At 40.1% G+C, this 18252-nt stretch overlaps 2 protein-coding genes across 2 annotated transcripts; both read left to right on the top strand.

Moving 5' to 3' along the window:
* Positions 1–7469: 7469 nt before the first annotated feature.
* LOC122872447 (ly6/PLAUR domain-containing protein 6-like) lies at positions 7470–12249 on the top strand. The gene is made up of 4 exons (XM_044188694.1): positions 7470–7587; positions 11270–11368; positions 11805–11935; positions 12073–12249. Exons 1-4 carry the CDS (start codon positions 7470–7472, stop codon positions 12247–12249), a joined length of 525 nt encoding a protein of 174 aa, XP_044044629.1.
* On the top strand, positions 12250–18084 carry LOC122872228. The gene is made up of 4 exons (XM_044188163.1): positions 12250–14354; positions 14765–14877; positions 14968–15150; positions 15363–18084. The coding sequence occupies exons 1-4, from the start codon at positions 14295–14297 to the stop codon at positions 16441–16443; spliced, it is 1437 nt and encodes a 478-aa protein (XP_044044098.1). The 5' UTR covers positions 12250–14294; the 3' UTR covers positions 16444–18084.
* The last annotated feature ends 168 nt before the right edge of the window (positions 18085–18252 follow it).

Below are 18252 nucleotides of genomic sequence, written 5' to 3'. Positions count from 1 at the left end.
ACAATGGGACCCACTATGTAGGCTACTTTAAAGCTCCCAGGACCTGGTAATGCCCCTTCATCCCTTATTTCCAACACGAACATACATTTTGACTGATCCCATACATGACATGTGTGTTTTGCTGTCAGTTTTTGTCATTCGAGTAGTGTGCAAGTTCCCTGAGGTGCTGCTGATAACTTTGATGGACCGGCCATCTGTCCCGATACTGTGGCACATCTGTCTACATATGCTACTTAAATTCTGCTGTTTGACAAGGGTCTGAAGGGTTGCTCTCTTCTTCCTTGCGTTCCTGTCAGGGATCCCATATCCAGACTGGTCAGAGAGCTGCTGCCTGTCGCTGATGAGTGCATGAGTCTGTCCACATTTGCAGCATACCATGTGTTTCACTCAAGGAATGTGAAAAAGCAAGCAGTTTGTATGGCATGCATAGTTTTGTAGGGTGGTAATTTGCCTACAGAAATAATGAATACTCATTATAGTACAGATAAGATTTGCCATTTGATCTCTTTTGATCCTGAGCCCTTAAGCATGTGTTTTACATATCTGAAAGACACTCATCTTAGTCTTAATTAAGCCTATGTTCATTAAACATGTATTAGTTACACATATAGGACTCGTGTAGTATAAAGCAGCACATTATCTTATGGGTCAGCTAACATGAATATTTTTGTAATATTTTTATTTGAATTTTAAGCAACTGAACATTAATTGAACATATGTATAGTTTTACGCACACTCATTTCCCCACCCAAAGTTAAAATATATGAAAAAACAGTAATGCATGATTTTCAAGTATTTTTCGAAAATGTTTGAATTTCCAAAAATTCTATATAAGGGCTCTATAAACGTTCTGGTCTTTCTCTTTGACAATATACAGTAAGTCAATTTTTCCAGCGCGAGACAGGCTGTCAGTTCCTTTGTCCACATTCCTGTGGAAGGAAAGTTACAATTACATGGCTTACACATCCAACACCTAAAAAAACCTCATGGTTCCTCAGTCTTACAGAGGCACCTACAGACAGCAGAAATGGGCAATACATACAATACAATAAGTGCAATACATGTAGCACAGTATGCCTATTGTCTTACTTTATTTGTTTTACAAATACAGCATGGACAGTTTCCCTCTGGAATGTAGTGGAGTTGAAGTATAAAGAAGCATAAAATGGAAAAAGTCAAGTACAAGTAGCCTACCTCAAAATTGCACTTAAGTACAGTAATTGAGTAAATGTACTTAGTTGCATTCTACCACTGCATTATAAAGATAATGCAGCTTCACTAAAGAAACATTCGCTACTTACTGATGAGATCCACAAAATGTGTAGAAAATGTAACCACATATTTTAACTGGTCCAGCTGCAATGTTGCTGATGGGAGTAGTAGTGATGTCACAGTGACGTTGCAGCACCCTCCTCCCTCAGCTTTACTGAGCAGCACAGTAGTTTTTATTTTCATCTGCGGGCAGTCGGGCTGGAAGCCTCCTGCGGGCTTATCGAGGGAATAAAGGCGGTAAGTTGTATTTTAAAGTACCGTATGTAAGCATACTCAGGATAAAGTCAGTTTTAATATGTCTTTAAATGTCACGCGTCATCAGTGTAATTAAGCCGTAATTTAAGACGAATTAATGTTTAATAATGCTTAATAATCGTAATGTAAGGATATATCAGAGTGAGAACTCATCAAATACACTGTTTAATACTGAAACACTTTTTGAGACAGCATGATTTTTGAACAGAATAATAATGCGGTTTTAATTACCTAAATCCTTAGTAGCCTGTTATATTACAGCGAGTGATTAGAGCGCCTTTGTAGTCCCATAAATAGGCTTTTTTAATTATTTAAGCTGTTTTAATTCATGTGTAGTGGCTGAGATTTGAAGCACAGTTTGAGTAGGCATCTTTAATTACATGCATGCGGGTAATTAATTATGTAGTGTATTTTTGACATCATTAATGCCATTTAAATGTGCTGTATCTACACTTTTTGTCTACACGTATGCAGTTCCATATTCACACTGTGCAATGTACCTATATTACAATGTACAGTGTTTAAGAAACTTTATACTTTAACTCCACTACAGTTCAGAGGGAAATATTGTACTTTTGACTCAAGTACATTTATTTAACAGTAGCTTGGTACTTGCTACTTGTCAGGTTTTACATAATAACATGTGCAGTGTTATTGGTTAAACTACCCAGCAGTATAAAGTACTTCATGGTAGCTTCACCTCCACCAGCTACAACATCAAAATACTGTGTGCACAGTCAGTGACAGTATTTTTACATTGTAGTATTGCTACTTTTACTTAAGTAACGGATCTGAATACTTCCTCCAACCCAAACGACCACATAGGTCGTTTGTTCCTACCCTCTAACACGACCCACAGGAGCGTTTTCTAAATTAGCGCCCCCTACCGGTGGCAGGTGAGGACGCGCTGCAAGCATACGTTACGTAAATCGTACGTTAAACACGTGGTTAACGTTGTGAAACTGTCGCAGTTTGGTTAGGTTTAGGCAAACGTAAGTCACGTACGTAACGTTATGTAACTTGAAATAAGTCAACGTTGACTTTTGGTTTTCACACGGGACACGAACCCCGGTCTCTTGGGTAAAATACCTTTATTTGTTTGTGCCATTCGTCCACCCCAACACCTCTATAAGTGGACTTTTTAGCTCTTTATACTACCTCACCTGACTTCCTGGTTTGCTCCGATCATAATTACCACGACCACTAGAGGGCGCACCCTACAATAAACGTAAACATGGGTCGTAATCAGCTGCTTGCACAAACGACCTATATGGACTACTCAGTCACATCAGCTCAGCTGGTTTTAAGTTGCAGTAATGAAGTCAGTTGATACACAAAATTAGAGCTTGATTGCAAGTTACCAGAAAGAATGATTCATCCTTTGGCAGCCATTCTTTACTACAGTAAATATGTGTTCATTAAGAGCCACTGGCCTGTTGTAACCTTTTTCAACCATGTTAAACAATGTTGTTGTTCTCAATTTTATGAGAAGCCCAGCTCAGCAAGGGCCTCATAAAAATCTTACAGGGATGTAGTGACTCAGTAGACCCAGATGGAGATGCTTGGGAAGCAAACTGTGTATTTGTGTTCGACGGGAGGCTGAACGCCACCAGTTAACACTTTAACAATAGGTCTGATCAAGTAAAGTTATGATACACTGCACTTTGCTGTTTCAGTCAACAGTGTTAAACAGCACGAGACACGAGAATTCAGCAACACATCCTGTCATTTCTCCGGTGCAGTCACCGAAAAACATAAGCAGTTGTATAACAGAAGTTAAGCCCCTGCCATATGTGTCTGGTCGATAGAACTGAGCTGCTGGATATCAGCTGAACTTCAAAGGCAACCCTGGTGGCCTAAATCTTGATAGAGTATTCCTTAGACACGCATGACCAACGTGTAGCAATTATCCTTCATCTAAGGAATCAAAATAGTTCACATTTGACATTTGTTGGATTTTTTTCCCAACAGATCTGCTGCGGCAAAAATCCAAAAGCAAACAGGAGGGAAGTCACAAATGTCACGTGGCCCACAAACTGACAGGAAGCGATCCACAAATGTGCAAAACCCGTTTCACATGTACAAATGGATCCACGTTGAACCATCAGTTGCATTGTGGTTTTATAGTATAGTAATATTTACAATGTTTTCAGGTGTGTTTCAGTCTCTATGATATATCTCTGACAGGCAGCACTTGAAGGCAGCATAGCACTGCCTGCGGACAGAAGGAAGTAGTTAGTTTGTCTGAATGTTGGAGTTTAACAGCTTTCTCTTGGAAATAACCTTTTTCATTGACTTGAGTCATGTTATTAATCCAGGTCTTTATACAGTATGTATAATTTTAAGCAGAAAACACAACTTAACCTCTGAACTTCTGATGACTGATTTATAGCATTAGACTCAGCAGATAAACCCATTTTATCTTTGGTAGGAAGAGGTCACAAGCAGGGTCTTGAGTCAAACAGTATTTAAAATGCGATTTTTTTGTGTGTGTTTTTTATGTGACACTTTAGATGGCTGCACCACCACCATGCCTGAAATTATAGTAAAGAACACCTTTTTGGGTACTATTGCAACAGTAATGTCTGCAAAATACTGTGGATGTGTTCTACAGTATATCACTAATAATATCATTGTGGCTGAGAAGCTGCACAGTTCAGCTCCACTCATCAACTTTTACACTCACAATCTGCAAACTGTTGTCAGGGGAGACAGAAAGATTTAAAACCTGCTCTCCTTCAGATTCTTTCAGCCCTGCGTGGCCTTTTAACTGGGACCCGAAGGAATTGGTCGGTGCTGATTGAACCCTGAGTGATATAAACCCTCTTCATCCCTCTCCAGTTGGAACAGGGAGCCATAATCCCCTCACTCCTGCCTCTCAGACTCAAACCAAATTTTACTCCAGACGAGGCCTGGCATCTATCAGACAGCTCAAAGTTCGAGAGCTAATCTCAAGTTTTCCTTTCAGCGTTTACAGCACATCATTATGAGCTATACAGTAGCACTAGTGCTATGAGGAGCATAATGAATGGACTGAATGGGCACATTCAGGTGTAATGTCACTAAGACACAAATTTGGGTTCCAGATCTTTCTGTTTGTGTTCATTAGTTTCTCCCATCGTCCAAAGACATGCAAATCTAGAGAGGAGACTCCAATTGTTTCAATACTGCAATTTAAAAATCCATTCAAGTTAGCACTGAAACAAACACCAACTTACTTTAGCTTCCAATTAGTGAAGAAAGAATTTATACATACATTGTGCCTCAGGTGCTGGGTTGCTCTTAAATATTGTGTATTGTGTACATTTCTTCATAGTACAGTGCCTACATGTTAGATTTGATTGCATTGATTTTTTTTTTTTTACTTTAAACTTAATAATCCAGAGCCTTTGATTCAGAGTATGCTGTGTACAGTATAGCACAGTATGGTTATTCTGTCTGCAGCAAAGACGTGGATCAGTTTTATTGGGGCATGTATAATGCAAAGAAAACAAGCATTTACAACCACACAGCCAGCACAAAGCCTGGGGATAAAACATAAAATAGAGTCAGAGGCATCAGAACTCATCGCTGATCTTACACAGATCTACTGATCTCAATTCAGGGGCAAAACCAGGTCATCTGGTATTTAATCAAGTGATTGACATCTCAGTGAATCTAAAAAGAGCATTTGTTAGAGAGTGCTCTGCCTGGACTGTAACTGAGTACTTAAATGAAAAAGGAATTGTTGGCAATGGCAATATGGCAAATGGCAATAGTTTTACCAACAGTGATAAGAGTGTCATCAATGGTATAATTACAGCCTGTGTATATATAATAGAAGTCTGTTAATAATAATGAAAGAAATTGCTGAAACACATACCAAAGCCCATAGAAAAAACAATGTTTTTTTGCATACTTTTTTCTTGCATGCAAACAAATTCTGCTTTAAATCTTTATAAACCAAGAGTACTCAAGTATCGTCTCTCAATATTGAAAGACGATGTGAATTTTTCTCATATGGTGACAAAGCACTCGCATTTTTGCAAACAGGAATGCCCCCTCTTAAAGTTTATTTGATCTATGTTGAAATGACACATGTCACAGTATCATCATGCCCTGTTTGAAGTAATAAGCTGTCAGATATTCTGAATGTGGTTCAAACCTTTAGGCTATGGAGAGTTATTCTCTACAGTATATGTTCGTCACTGACTTGTCAAATCCTCCTTTGGAGTCTGGAATGAAAACAAATTGTTTCCGGCTGCATAAAGATGGCCACAGTTGCACCTGATTTAGAGATGTTTCAAAGGATTAACATGGCAGCTTAGAGGATATTTCTTGACTTCTTCAACAAAGTCAGTCTCATAATAAGGAATTTGTGTCCTCAAAAGGCTTTCTTTATCCTCACTGTAGCCTCTTGTATCTATTACCTCAGGCTGTAGTTTTAAAGGTTTAACAGCTTTTCTCTTTTATAGCTAGACTAGTGGCGTGGTTCTAGGTATGGCAATAGCAATGTCAGTCAGTCAGTCAGCCCACCGCTTTAGTCCAGACTGAAATATCTCAACAACTATTGGATGGATTGCCATGAAATTTGGTACAGACATCTATGGTGATCCCTTAACTTTTGATCCAGCGCCATCATCAGGTCAAAATTTCCATTTTTCCAATACTTGGTTTATGACTAAAAACTAATGACATTACCATCAGCCTCAGCTGTACTTTGTGTTTAGAGCTAATTAGCAAATGTTAGCATGCTAACAGGTTAAACTAAGATGGTGAAAATGGTCAACATCAGCCTATACCTGCTAAACATCAGCATGTTAGCAATGTTACTATGACCATGTTAGCATGCTGACGTTAGCATTGAACTCAAAGCACTGCTATGCCTGCAGTGAGTACAGCCTCATAGAGCTGCTAGCATAGCTGTGGACTCTTAGTGTTGTTATTATTTCCCAGTAGTGCATGATTTGTAAAAATAAATAGCAAAGATACATTTTAAGAATGTTTCTTACTGTTTGTTTAAAGGTCTCAAGTAATCATGACTAAAGTAGAAATTATTATTCAAAGTTTGACAATACAATAGAACACAGCACAGTTAAGATTTTTAAAGGCCCAAATAAGAAGCCGAGGAACTGATTTGGAAATAAAGAAGGTCTAAAGGGGGACGTTTCCTCCTTGAGCAGACCTGCGGTTGCGATCTCCAAGTTTAAAGGGTCAGAGTAAAAGACAATGCACATGCTGACTTGGCTTTACCAATGAATGACCCATTGCATGACAGAAAAAAAAACATGTGGCAAGCAAGGACTAATGGCTTAATTCCCAGAGGGCAAAAGGGGGCTTTCTTATTGAAACATAACTCATGTCTATGTCAGAAGTGACAATGTTAATAGTCATATTAGATGTCTTCCAGTCCTTTGTCCTGCATTTATTCAAATCCAGGGATAGATGCTGAGAGTTAATCTGGTAGGGTTCCTTTTGATGTTTAAATGATGAAGCAAGCTCACAGCATGAGCAGCACACACACAGCTGATCACTTTTATACACTCATTCCTTCTATTACTAGGACTTTAGCTTTGCTTTTCTCTTGAGAAGGCATTTGTTTTCATATTCTCCATGCACTGCAACTACAAAATAATGACATACACATTGTCGTTTTAACATGTATTTATCAAGGTGCAGATAAAGTAGGCAATAAGAGAGATCTAGAGCTGCATTTCTCAAATTTTTGTCACAGACACTGGACAGACACTCTCACAATCATTAACTGTTTCCAAGTGATGACACCTATTACTGTAGTACTCATTCTTATATATTTGACAATGTGGATTATCACTGGTTAATTCAATTTTGGGGATTCATTTGAAACCACCTGTGTGGTGTCTTCCAGCTGTTCATGGCCCCCTCTCTCCCACAGTGTTTGCCTGCCCAAACAGAAAAGTGCATGAAGCTACTCTGGGCCAATGATGGAAGCCTGGCCAACAGTGGCCTGTGTCCTGCTAATGACCAACATTGCTGACTGGCTGAAAACTGTCCAGTCACGGGACTTCACCATGACGGACATCATCCTGCTGCATCCCTCAAGTAGGAGCGTAAAATTACTATTTGCATAATGTGTGTTTTGAGTGTAAAAACACTGTAACCATATTCCCAGAGGCGTAAAGTGTAAAATGTTAGCATGCTAACATGCTAAACTAAGATGATGAACGTGGTAAACATTACCTGTGAAACATCAGGATGTTAACATTGTCACTGTGAGCTCAAAGCACCAAGGTGCCTAAGTAGTGTGGCTGTAGACTCTAAGTCTTATTAATCTAAAAAAGGTGAATGCATCAATAATCTAACATTTGCAGGGATCAAACTGTAAGACTCAAGGACAGCGGGTGTGGAAAGCAAGTCAATATATTTAGTACTGAAATAGAAAAAAAAACAAATGTGAAAAAGTGATTTAAAATTGGGAAACTGAGAACATAATCAGAAACCATAAGTGAGGTCAACTAAACAAACAGCAACTAACTGGACAACAAATGACACATGGGGAGGGTTTAAATACACATAGGGGGACAAGAATATGTGTGCGCATAAAAGACATGTAGACGACTGTACATACAAATTCAACAAATTCCACAGAATAAATTATGGTTCAGCTATTTAAGATGCAATTGCAGAAGATTAGTAAACAACAACAATAACATGATGTTTTGTGTCCTTCCTCACAGACATGAATTTACTTTGGATCAGGATAATGAAACGCATATCTCCTTTTAGTCATGTTTAAGATCCTACTAGTTCCAGAAACTCATCCATAAATCCATCCATTCATGAATTCATTCATGGATCTGCCTCAAACAGTATCATGAGACAAAAGATTGGGGAACTTCAAAAGTGATCGAGTTGTGTGTGTGTGTGTGTGTGTGTGTGTGTGTCTCTGTCTAGTGAGTAACAGGCTTTGTCCTGTGATTGAAAAGTGGCTGACCCTGAGACCCATAGCTGTCCCAGCTGAATCACAGCCTAATTACCAGTACAGATATGATTCTTGCCAATGGGAAGGGCAAACAAGTCCTTGTTTGATCACTGTGTCACAGTAAACACATGATTATTCAGCGATACTGTCTGGAAAACAAATCTTTTATGTAAGAACTTGACAACATCTGTTGCGTGGGTCCTGAGAACAGTAAACACTGTGTTTTGTTACTGTCCTAGACCGTGGGCTTGTCACAGTCATAGGCTAGCAGGCTTCAGATGTATTGCTTTTCATGCTGAATCAGCAATCATATTAATAAAGAGCAAAGAAAACAATAGTGCGATTGAGCTATCACACTAATGAAACATGCCACAGTATTAATACACCAGCTGCCTCACAGCCACAAGCTAGTGTGAGCATTTCCTGCTCTGGAAACAGAGGGGTTGGTAACTATATGCACATTGGAAAGGTGACAGACCTGTGGTGGAGCTAGATTCGGAGATGGAGATGGAAACTTGAGGAGAGACTAACAGAAGTACAGAGAAGGCTGCAGAACTCCCTCCAGAAGCAGGAGGTGAACTGGGGGTGTTGGTCTGACACAAGATACCTGGGAAGACCAGGTTGGCATGTTTAAGTAGAAGCTCAGCATTCTCTTGGGCAGTGAGCAACTTGGGCAGAAGAATAAAAAGCACCTGAAAGCAGAGATGACAAAGAAACAATTAGCAGAACACCCACTGGGGGTTGGAGTTGCTGGTGTGACCACTTTACCTGACATGTGACATCCCATGTGATCGCGCCAATGATCAAGAGGTTCTCCAGTGGACTCCTCAGCCTCAAACTCAAATCACAAACGGGACAGGGCATTAGTTCTTGGCTTTTTCAAAGCCTGGGTGGTAACAGGGTGAAAGAAAAGCAAGGGCAGAGGATGGAGTTTTGGGAGAGAATTGACTTACCTGCACATCGGTGGCATCAACCTCCACTTCAAACTGATGAGGCTTAGGACAGATGCAGTGGTGAAGTGATGTTTGAGCTCCAGAAATGCCTGTTCTGCCTGAACCGGCCACTGAAAAGGTGAGTTTGAAGAGATAAGGCAGTTCAGGGGGGTTGCAATTGAACTGTAGTTCTGTATGCCTTTAGAAGTTATCAGACCCCCAAAACCTCCGCACCTGCCTGTGGTTGGATGGAACTGAACACTCTGAACGCTCCCTGTCGAGAGAATGAACCCCAATACACGACACAGTGGACAAACAAAACGTACCTCTCTCAGGCTTGACTAAGCTAGCTACCTAGCTAGCGACAGAAAAGTCACTACAAAAATGGTGGTGGCGTGGTAGATTTGACTTAATTGAATTACAGAAAACTCTTAAACCGATACCACAGCTCAAGAAATACTTGAAGTCAGTAACAGAAACTGTTAAATCGGCATATTTATTTGATCATTGTGAACTGTCATTGTTAACTAGTAACTGCTGTCACGGCTTTCGTACTGACTGAAAATGAAGTCAGCGGGATGGATCTGTCACTTGCCACTGATTGGTTAGGGCAAGACAAAACAAAATACCTGCTGCCCCTCCTCCAACGTCCTAACAGAAATACATGATTCCGATGTTCGGCTAAATGAGTGAAGTGAAACAAAATGTCAAAATTGTGTTTTGACAACAAATAAAAAAAGAAAATGCTAGTAAGTGGACCTTGAGAAGACTTTTGTCAAACTACAATCATGGTGGTCATTGACAGATTTTCCAAGGCTGCTCACTCAATCTTATCTTACTTACCTTATCTATCAAGGGTCATAAATGGTAGTTTTTTATCTCAAAGGTCTATCGTGATGTTTCTGAGTGTGGGCACCGCAGTCAGTCTCTTGTCTATTTTTCATCTGCAGTCCAATGGCCAAAACAGAGAGAGTTAACCAGGATCTGTAGGCTATTCTGCCTGCTTCAGCCAGTCCATTTTGGTGAAGTGCTTGTCCAGGCTGAGTATGCACACTACTACTACTACCTCCAGTCCTCTGCCACAGGCTTTCCACCTTACGAATGTCAGCTGGGTCACTAACCACCATTATTTCCTGAACAAGAGGCTGAGGTGGGAGTTCGGGTAGTTGAAGAGTTTATCAGGCGCTGTTGTAGGAACTGGTGACGTGCACATGGAGCTCTCTGCAGAGATTTCTAGATGCATGTGGCTAACCAGAACACAGCCACGCTATCCTCTCCCCTGGAGATAAGGTTTGGCTATCAACTTGATCTTACTCTGAAGGCTGAGTCACAGAAGCCTCTTTTAAATGTTTAATTGGCATCAGTAATCACAAATTTAGATTTTTTTTGTTTTATAAAATAATTCATTAAATTAACGTTTAAATTGTGCATTAATTTAAAGTAAAAACAATATGAATCTCCTCATTCAGTCTTAATATGATGGATAGTTAAATTTTAAAATGATACTGCAAATTCATATTAAAAAGGCTTTTTACTATTATATATACTATTCCATCCCACAGTTTGTCTCCTGCTTAACATAGTTTTAATTTGTTTTGTGTATGTTGCAATCAAGTTTCAATCCTTTTTTAAAAAACTTTACTGTCTTTCTCTACTTTTACAGCTTATCATGCAGTAACTTTTAAGCTGTCAGCAACTTTTAGGACACATTTAGGAAGTGCAGTTGCTAGTGAGCTTGTGTTTTGCAGCAAACATCATTTCAGAATTGCTCAAAAGTTCAATGGAGATATAACAAACCCTCAAACCCTGAATGTTATTCATCAAACATTGTAACTCAGAGTACTGAAATGTCTCTGTCTGTCCTCCACAGCTACACCTCATCCTGGCGGCTTCAAGTGCTTCACGTGTCAAGACGCTGCAGATAACTATGAGTGTAATCGCTGGGCACCGGACGTTTACTGTCCAAAAGGTACATTAGCCGTTTCTCATTTGCTTCTATGTGCGCAGCTCGACTGCGCTGATCTGCTAGATTTGGTTATTTTCACCTTCTGTTGATATTATAGTTGCAGGCAATAATGAGTGAATGTGAAAAAGACACATACAAGCATGGGAAAACCTCTTCTCTGCATATATAAAGGAAACTAAATAGTCAGACTTTGGCATGTTGAATTTAATGAGCAAGCTTTTCCTTAACACCTGATTGTTAAAAGGGCCGTAAACGTGAATGCCAGCTAAGACACACTGGGTGCTGTTTTAGGACTGGTATGGATCAGTCTCATCAGATTATTGATCATCAGAAGGGAATTTTGGGGCGTCACTCTCTATAATCTTTCTAAAATATGAAGGAGAGTGTGGTGTGGAGGTAGCAAAATAACCCAGACATTAAGGTGTGCCATGTCTTCCAGATGCCAGATACTGTTACACACTCCACATGATGGATAACCATGGAGAAAGTGTGTCTGTGACCAAGCGTTGTGTGACCCTGGAGGACTGTCTGTTTACTGGCTGTGCTGATGTCACTGATAATGGCTATCAGGTATGTGGAGCCTCTGGATTAAACGACATTAATGTCCACAACCTCATACCACATCCTCATTTTATGAAAAACAGAAAAGTCACAGATTCTTTTATGCAATCGGGACCTATTCTTAACATTTAAATCTCATCTGCCAGGTGTGCTCGTCTTGCTGTGAGGGGAACATCTGTAACGTGTTGGTGCCGAGAAATAAGAGCAGCGCCATTTTCTCCTCGATTTCTCCTCTGGCCAGCTCGAGCAGAAGGCTTCTTCCTGCAACGCTGAGCTACATCATCATCATCATCATCGGCATCTTCACAGCTGGACATGTTTGAGAGCGAAACTCTGCATCTGTGGAACATCATCAAAAACAAACACCTTGATAAAGGACACTATCAATGAGCTAACGGTGAAAAACAGCGATAGATACGTTTCCTAATGTCATGGTATTGTTTAACACAGCTGGTACATGTAGCATCAGATCTGGGATTTGTGTTTATGGTCTCCTGCTCAGATTGATTAGATTAACTGCATAAGGATGTTTCAGAAACTGTCCAGGGCTGTCACTACTGCACCATACTCCATTTAAATTAGGTTTAGTTTAAGCTTTTTTGGTAATTTATTTATGCGTCAGCGTCAATACTAATGTGAGATTGTTATTGTTTAACCATGTCAGTGTGTAATTCTGGAGGTTTTGTCAGTATTAAATTGCTTGTGAAATTGATCATGCTGTTTTTTGTATGTAATAAATGTATGTACAAAATATTACTTTTTTTTTTATGGTGTAATGTGAGACTGATGTTACATGACATAACTGCACCCCTCTTTTTGGGAGGGGCGGAGTCAGAAGGGTGGCCAGGGGTGGCACAGGCCCCCCTAGCCACTAGTTGATAGGCAGTTGGCATGTTAGCATCAAGGATGGATTGATAGATAGATAGATAGATAGATAGATAGATAGATAGATAGATAGATAGATAGATAGATAGATAGATAGATAGATAGATAGATAGATAGCTGAAGCCATGCAAACGCGTGATACAGGTAATCAGAGAGTTTTACTAGTGGACTGCTTGTAGTTCAGTGCCATTCATCCCCAGACATCATCTGACGAATAGCTCCTATGCGGTCGCGCTACGTTAAACAGAGGCCATGCATCGTGATGCATAAAAATGTGGTGCCCCTACATATTTGTATTTCCATTGCAAGATTATCCAAGCGGAGGCCGGTAACATTTACACATAAATATCTATTGACCCTGTGTTTACTTTCTTCACTGAGACAGACGAAAATGAAATAGGCCTATATTATTATTGTATAAATATATGTACAACACACATTTTGCTTTCGTTTATGTACTGTTTGGCAGGAGAGACGAGCGAGGAGTCGCAGAGAAAGGGCCAGGCAGTGAATACAGAGGCTGAGAGCGAACAAAGAGCAGTGTCTGTAGTGTGAATTTCCCTTGAACACTTTAATTAAAGATCGTCAGCATTCATTTTCAGATGTTTCGTGATCAATTTAGCCTCTTCTGTATTTCCAGATTGTAGTGTGGATCAGTCATTGCAACATTTAACCTGATCTTAAAATGCACATATTTAGATCAGGGGGGGGGCATGGCCCTGAACCCCCCTAGCAAGCTCAGTTTTTGGAACTTGGTATTTTACTGCATGCATGCCCCGGGCCCTCGGGCCCTCAGACTGTTAACATTTCTTGTTGGAAAGTCAATCAAAAGACCACAAAGAGACACAAAAAGCATTTGTAGTCATTGTGTGTCTCTTTCAGTCTGGGGTCTTGCTCCTGAGTAAAAGGAGTGGGAGGGTCTTTTACATGTCTGTGCCCAGGGGCCCATTGTCTCCTAATCTGTCCGTAGCTATAGGCTATGTGGAGTTACAAATAGCAGCTATTTATTGATATTATTTCATATTAGAATAAAGTTTAAAGTTGTTTATTTGGCATTCATTTATTACACTGAATATATAATGTGACTATTCATAATATACAGTTTATTATTGCAGAGAACCAGGGCTTTCATTTTGAGTCTTGTAAATTAAATGTAAATTAATTAATTATTTTAACTCTTGGCTTAACTTTTGAGAATGTCTGCTTTCTGTGTTTGTTTGTTTTTTAAGGTGCCATGTCGAGTTTATTCTTCAGCACATAAATAAGACTTTTTAGAATTTTAACAATGATTTTACAACACTTGATTAGAATGTGAGTACTGAAGTGTGTGTGTGTGTTCTATATACGGATATAGAATGCTCCGGAATCCGACAGGTTTAGTTGTGATGTTCTGGTTCATTATGATGAATTCTGTTCTACAGTCACTTTATTACCTCAGCAGAGACAAAGTGAACAGTTCTACACAGACCTTCACCTTAAATACATGTTGAAAGCGCCGGATTGTGCTTCAATTGATAAATTATCGCTCGACATGGATAACAAGGTAAGAAAATCTAGCCCTGAGTCACACACACACACACACACACACACACACACACACACAATATATTTTTAAAACATACATCTCTAAGCTGTGATGTTATTTAAAATGAAGAGAAAATGAATTATTCTGTATGTAAGAGTTTTGTTGATTGCTGCGCGCTAATATCCAACAGCTAATTGTTTGCTTTTCAAAGGCAACATTTGACAGCACTTTAATTCGACCATAAGCTCTTCAAATGCAAGTCACAGATTTCCATCTGCTCTGTCTGAATGCAGATTTGGTTTGTGAATTGTGCACAGCACCAAGTACCAAAACTGTTTATAGTGTTTTGAATCCTAACCCAATGAGAAGTGTTTTGTTGGTGTGTAAAAGACGTCTGGTTGTTAAAACCTGATTGTTTTTCTTTCTAGATTTCAGCAGATGAACTGGGAGAACAGAGGTGCAGCGATTTGGAAGTGCCTCTGTTCACAACAGCGAACTTGAAACCAGTGGTCTTTTTATATATAAATCATATCCCAAATGAGTAAGTCACAAGTTAAAAGTCATCAAGCAAACCAACGGAAGAATATTATAATATTTGCTTTGCTTAACCATTCCTAATCTTTTCTTCCAGGAAGTGGATTTTGTTGGCAGCTGGCAAAGTCCATGCAGACACAATCATTCTGCTATCCGACATGTGTCATGAGATTGTAGATGCGATCAGCGCCATGGTCCTGGAAGCTGTGGGACCTCAGGTTCAAAGCAGGATGTATGGCCAGACTGCCCTGGAGGTTGCCAGCAACGAGTCTATCACAACGTAAGTCAAAAGCATTTTGTGACCTTAGGATTATTAGAGTCCAAAAAATGGTATAAATTCTGGTATAAATCATCAGCTACCAGGGTTGCTGATTTGATGAAAGAAAGGGTTGAAAAAAACCCAAAGAGCTTGGTGATACAAGGGGGAAATGTTTGAATCTCACTGCCCAGAGCAGATCAGTTGACTAACATGGGACCGTTTCTCTTTTTAAGGAACAGGGTTGAAACACCGCAGACGAAGTATAATTATGACAGTGTGACAGAGGAAGACATCCAAGCCAGCCTTGGGAATTCTCTTCACAGCTGTTTTGGTGCGGCGCTAGGAATCGTTCAGGAGAAGTCCCACAACTCTGAAATACTACTAGAGTTGTTCGGAGCAGAGGTGAAGAGGAGGGTGAACCACTCACTGGCTGTAATCAGGTCAGTCTCTTCCTGGCAGTCCGAGGAGCCTGCTGAGTCGGAAACCTCCAATGAATCTCACACTGATGATATGGTTTACTATATAATCCATATACTGAAGTGTTTGATCAACAAGGACGAGCATGAGTCGCCTGAGGATATAGAATGCCTGGGAAGTGATTTCTCGGAGGGTTCCATTCCAGACGAGGTGACGGACGTTGAGGAGTTCAGCGCAGGGGACGATGAAATGATCTGCTCTGTGTCAGAGGCGCAAAGCTCAGACCTCTCAGGTTGTCAGAGCGTAGAATGTCCCGCCAGTTCTGCAGAGGAGTTGCCACAGCGAGAGAAGACCTTTCTCACCGTGTTTCTCGGGAAGCTTCTGGATCACATCGCTCACTCCACCAAGACATCGGTGGTAGACGTGGACTTTGACAAGATGTTGGAATGTCTGTGGGAGAGGACTGGGCGGGAAATAAGTGCCGCTCTCTCCCAGAATGTCGGAAACATCCACATCCCCATCTATAAAGAACTCTGTCGCGAGTTTGGATGTGCAAAGCTGCTGCAGGCCGCCATGCTGTCCAGTGATGTGACTTTTGAGGAAGCCGTTGCCAGGACATTAAAAGCACATCTGCAGAAGTCTTCAAGAAAAGCCAGCAGCTTTGTAACCAAAGTGGGGAGATTCTTCAGCAGAAAGACGAGGAAAGTTGCTCCGGTCTGTGAGATTAACACCTCGGCGTCTCACAGTGAAGTCATCAACTTGGAGAAGACCTTGGAGAATGGATCGACGCCACCGCCACAGAGGAAACAGAAGCGGTCCGCCATCATGAGGATGTTCTCTACCGCAGCGAGGATTCTGAGGAAGCCATTCACCTCCTGCATCAGCGATGGATCGTAGGATTACTAGAGCAAGCAAGTCCTTTCTGTATAGTTTTGTATTCATCTTGAGAAAAAAGAAATAAATCACTGGACATTTTTCAAGATGAATACACATTCTTAAAAAGGATGTGTCAGATTTGGATTTGATAAGGTACAGGCTACATTCTAAAACAACCTCTGTACTGATGTGGCTAAAAGAACACGTCCTTTTTAAGAATGAGAGGCAGCACGGTGGCTCAGTGTGGCCCCACAGGAAGAAGGCCGAGGGTTCAGTTTGTGGCCTCGGCCCTTTCTGTGTGGAGTTTGCATGTTCTCCCCGTGCTGATGTGGGTTTTCCCCGGGTGCTCCGGTTTCCTCCCACGTTCCAAAGACATGCAGCTCAATCGGAAACTCTAAATCAGTGTTTTTCAACCACTGTGCCGCGTACTGTGTACGCTTGGAAAATTATTCAATTTCACCTAATTGGTCTAAAAAACATTTTTTGAAAACTAATGAATTATTGTCTGCAAATAATATGCCATTGTCGAGTGCCTGTGCTATCTAGTGACCGGCAGAGCAACCATGTCATACTCTTCCATATCAGTAAGTGGCAGCAGGTAGCCAACTTTTTATTTGAAAGAAGAAATATGAAAGATCATAAAATACTTTTTTCTTTGTGCTTATTTGATTCATATTCAAGACACTTTGATAAGAATGACTATATATTGTCAATATAGGCTACAGAGTTTCATTTTTTAACATTTTCAGTTGGTGGTGTGCCTTGTGATTTTTTTTCCCCAATGAAAAAATGTACCTTGGCTCAAAAAAGGTTGAAAAACACTGCTCTAAATCACCAACACATCTGCATTTGATTCTTGATATGGACTTCAATAAAACTAGCTAACTATGAAAACTCTTTTGTCATCATTTATTATCAGAGGTATAACAGTCAGAGTACTTTCCCTAGAACATTGGTCAAATTGAAGGTGAAGGAGTCAGCCTGTTTGCGATAAATGTAATCAACCACTAGATGGTGACAAATAACCATCAGTTTCTGCACAACACACACAGGCTGGATATTTCGACAGAAAGGAACATTGCACCCAAAAGGTGGAGCAGCTTTGACTCGTTGTGCAAATCTCCTGTTGCAGCAATTCAGTGTTCTCAGTTTTGGACTCTCAGATGACGAAGATGCTGTATACACAAACTGCAAAATAAAAATGTCAAATGAGGCAGTATATTGTGTAAAAATGTGTCTCCATGCATTCAATTAGTTTGAGGCTCAAAATCCATATAAATCAAATGTTCCTTGCTGCATCCAACAGTCAACTCAAACCAGTGAAGTACAACTCTCCCCTGAAGAGAACATCAAGTGGTCATTTTTCCCCCCAAATATCAATGGGCGAGAGTATACTGATACATTCTTTTTGCATACAATTGCATAAAATGAGACACCACTTTGATATTTTGAATTCAATTTTTTTTAAAGTTAATACTGGAAGAGACTTCTGGGTCAATAGTCTCCATACTGGCGAATATTGAAGATATTGGCAGCGGTGCCCATCGCAATGTTAGGAAGAGACAAAATGGCCGACAAGACGTGTTCAACACAAAAGGGATGACAGTTTAGATCAGACATTTGGTAGATTAAAAAATCAGCCCATCCCATTTGAATACCAAATGAAATGCCTGCTTCCATTGGTCTTTAACCATTGGTCAGACTCTTTTAGTTTAAGTCTTTATGCTCACAGTATCTCAAAATACATTCGGATTTGTTTGTTTTTTTAGCATACAAACTTTGATTTTGTTGTATATTTTATCATGTATATGTATAGGTAACTCTTCATTA

This window comes from Siniperca chuatsi, linkage group LG24, assembly GCF_020085105.1.
Source record: "Siniperca chuatsi isolate FFG_IHB_CAS linkage group LG24, ASM2008510v1, whole genome shotgun sequence".
In the NCBI taxonomy this organism is placed as follows: domain Eukaryota; kingdom Metazoa; phylum Chordata; class Actinopteri; order Centrarchiformes; family Sinipercidae; genus Siniperca; species Siniperca chuatsi.
The sequence above is the reverse complement of the archived record's forward strand: the minus strand, read 5'-3'. Positions and strand labels throughout refer to the sequence as shown.

Excerpts from the sequence above, each read along its gene's own strand:
- LOC122872447 (XM_044188694.1), top strand. The coding sequence starts at position 7,470 with ATGGAAGCCTGGCCAACAGTGGCCTGTGTCCTGCTAATGACCAACATT. Across the intron at positions 7,588-11,269 it reads CATCCTGCTGCATCCCTCAA|CTACACCTCATCCTGGCGGC; the intron begins GTAGGAGCGTAA and ends TGTCCTCCACAG. Across the intron at positions 11,369-11,804 it reads GGACGTTTACTGTCCAAAAG|ATGCCAGATACTGTTACACA; the intron begins GTACATTAGCCG and ends CATGTCTTCCAG.
- LOC122872228 (XM_044188163.1), top strand. The coding sequence starts at position 14,295 with ATGTTGAAAGCGCCGGATTGTGCTTCAATTGATAAATTATCGCTCGAC. Across the intron at positions 14,355-14,764 it reads CGCTCGACATGGATAACAAG|ATTTCAGCAGATGAACTGGG; the intron begins GTAAGAAAATCT and ends TTTTCTTTCTAG. Across the intron at positions 15,151-15,362 it reads AGCAACGAGTCTATCACAAC|GAACAGGGTTGAAACACCGC; the intron begins GTAAGTCAAAAG and ends TCTCTTTTTAAG.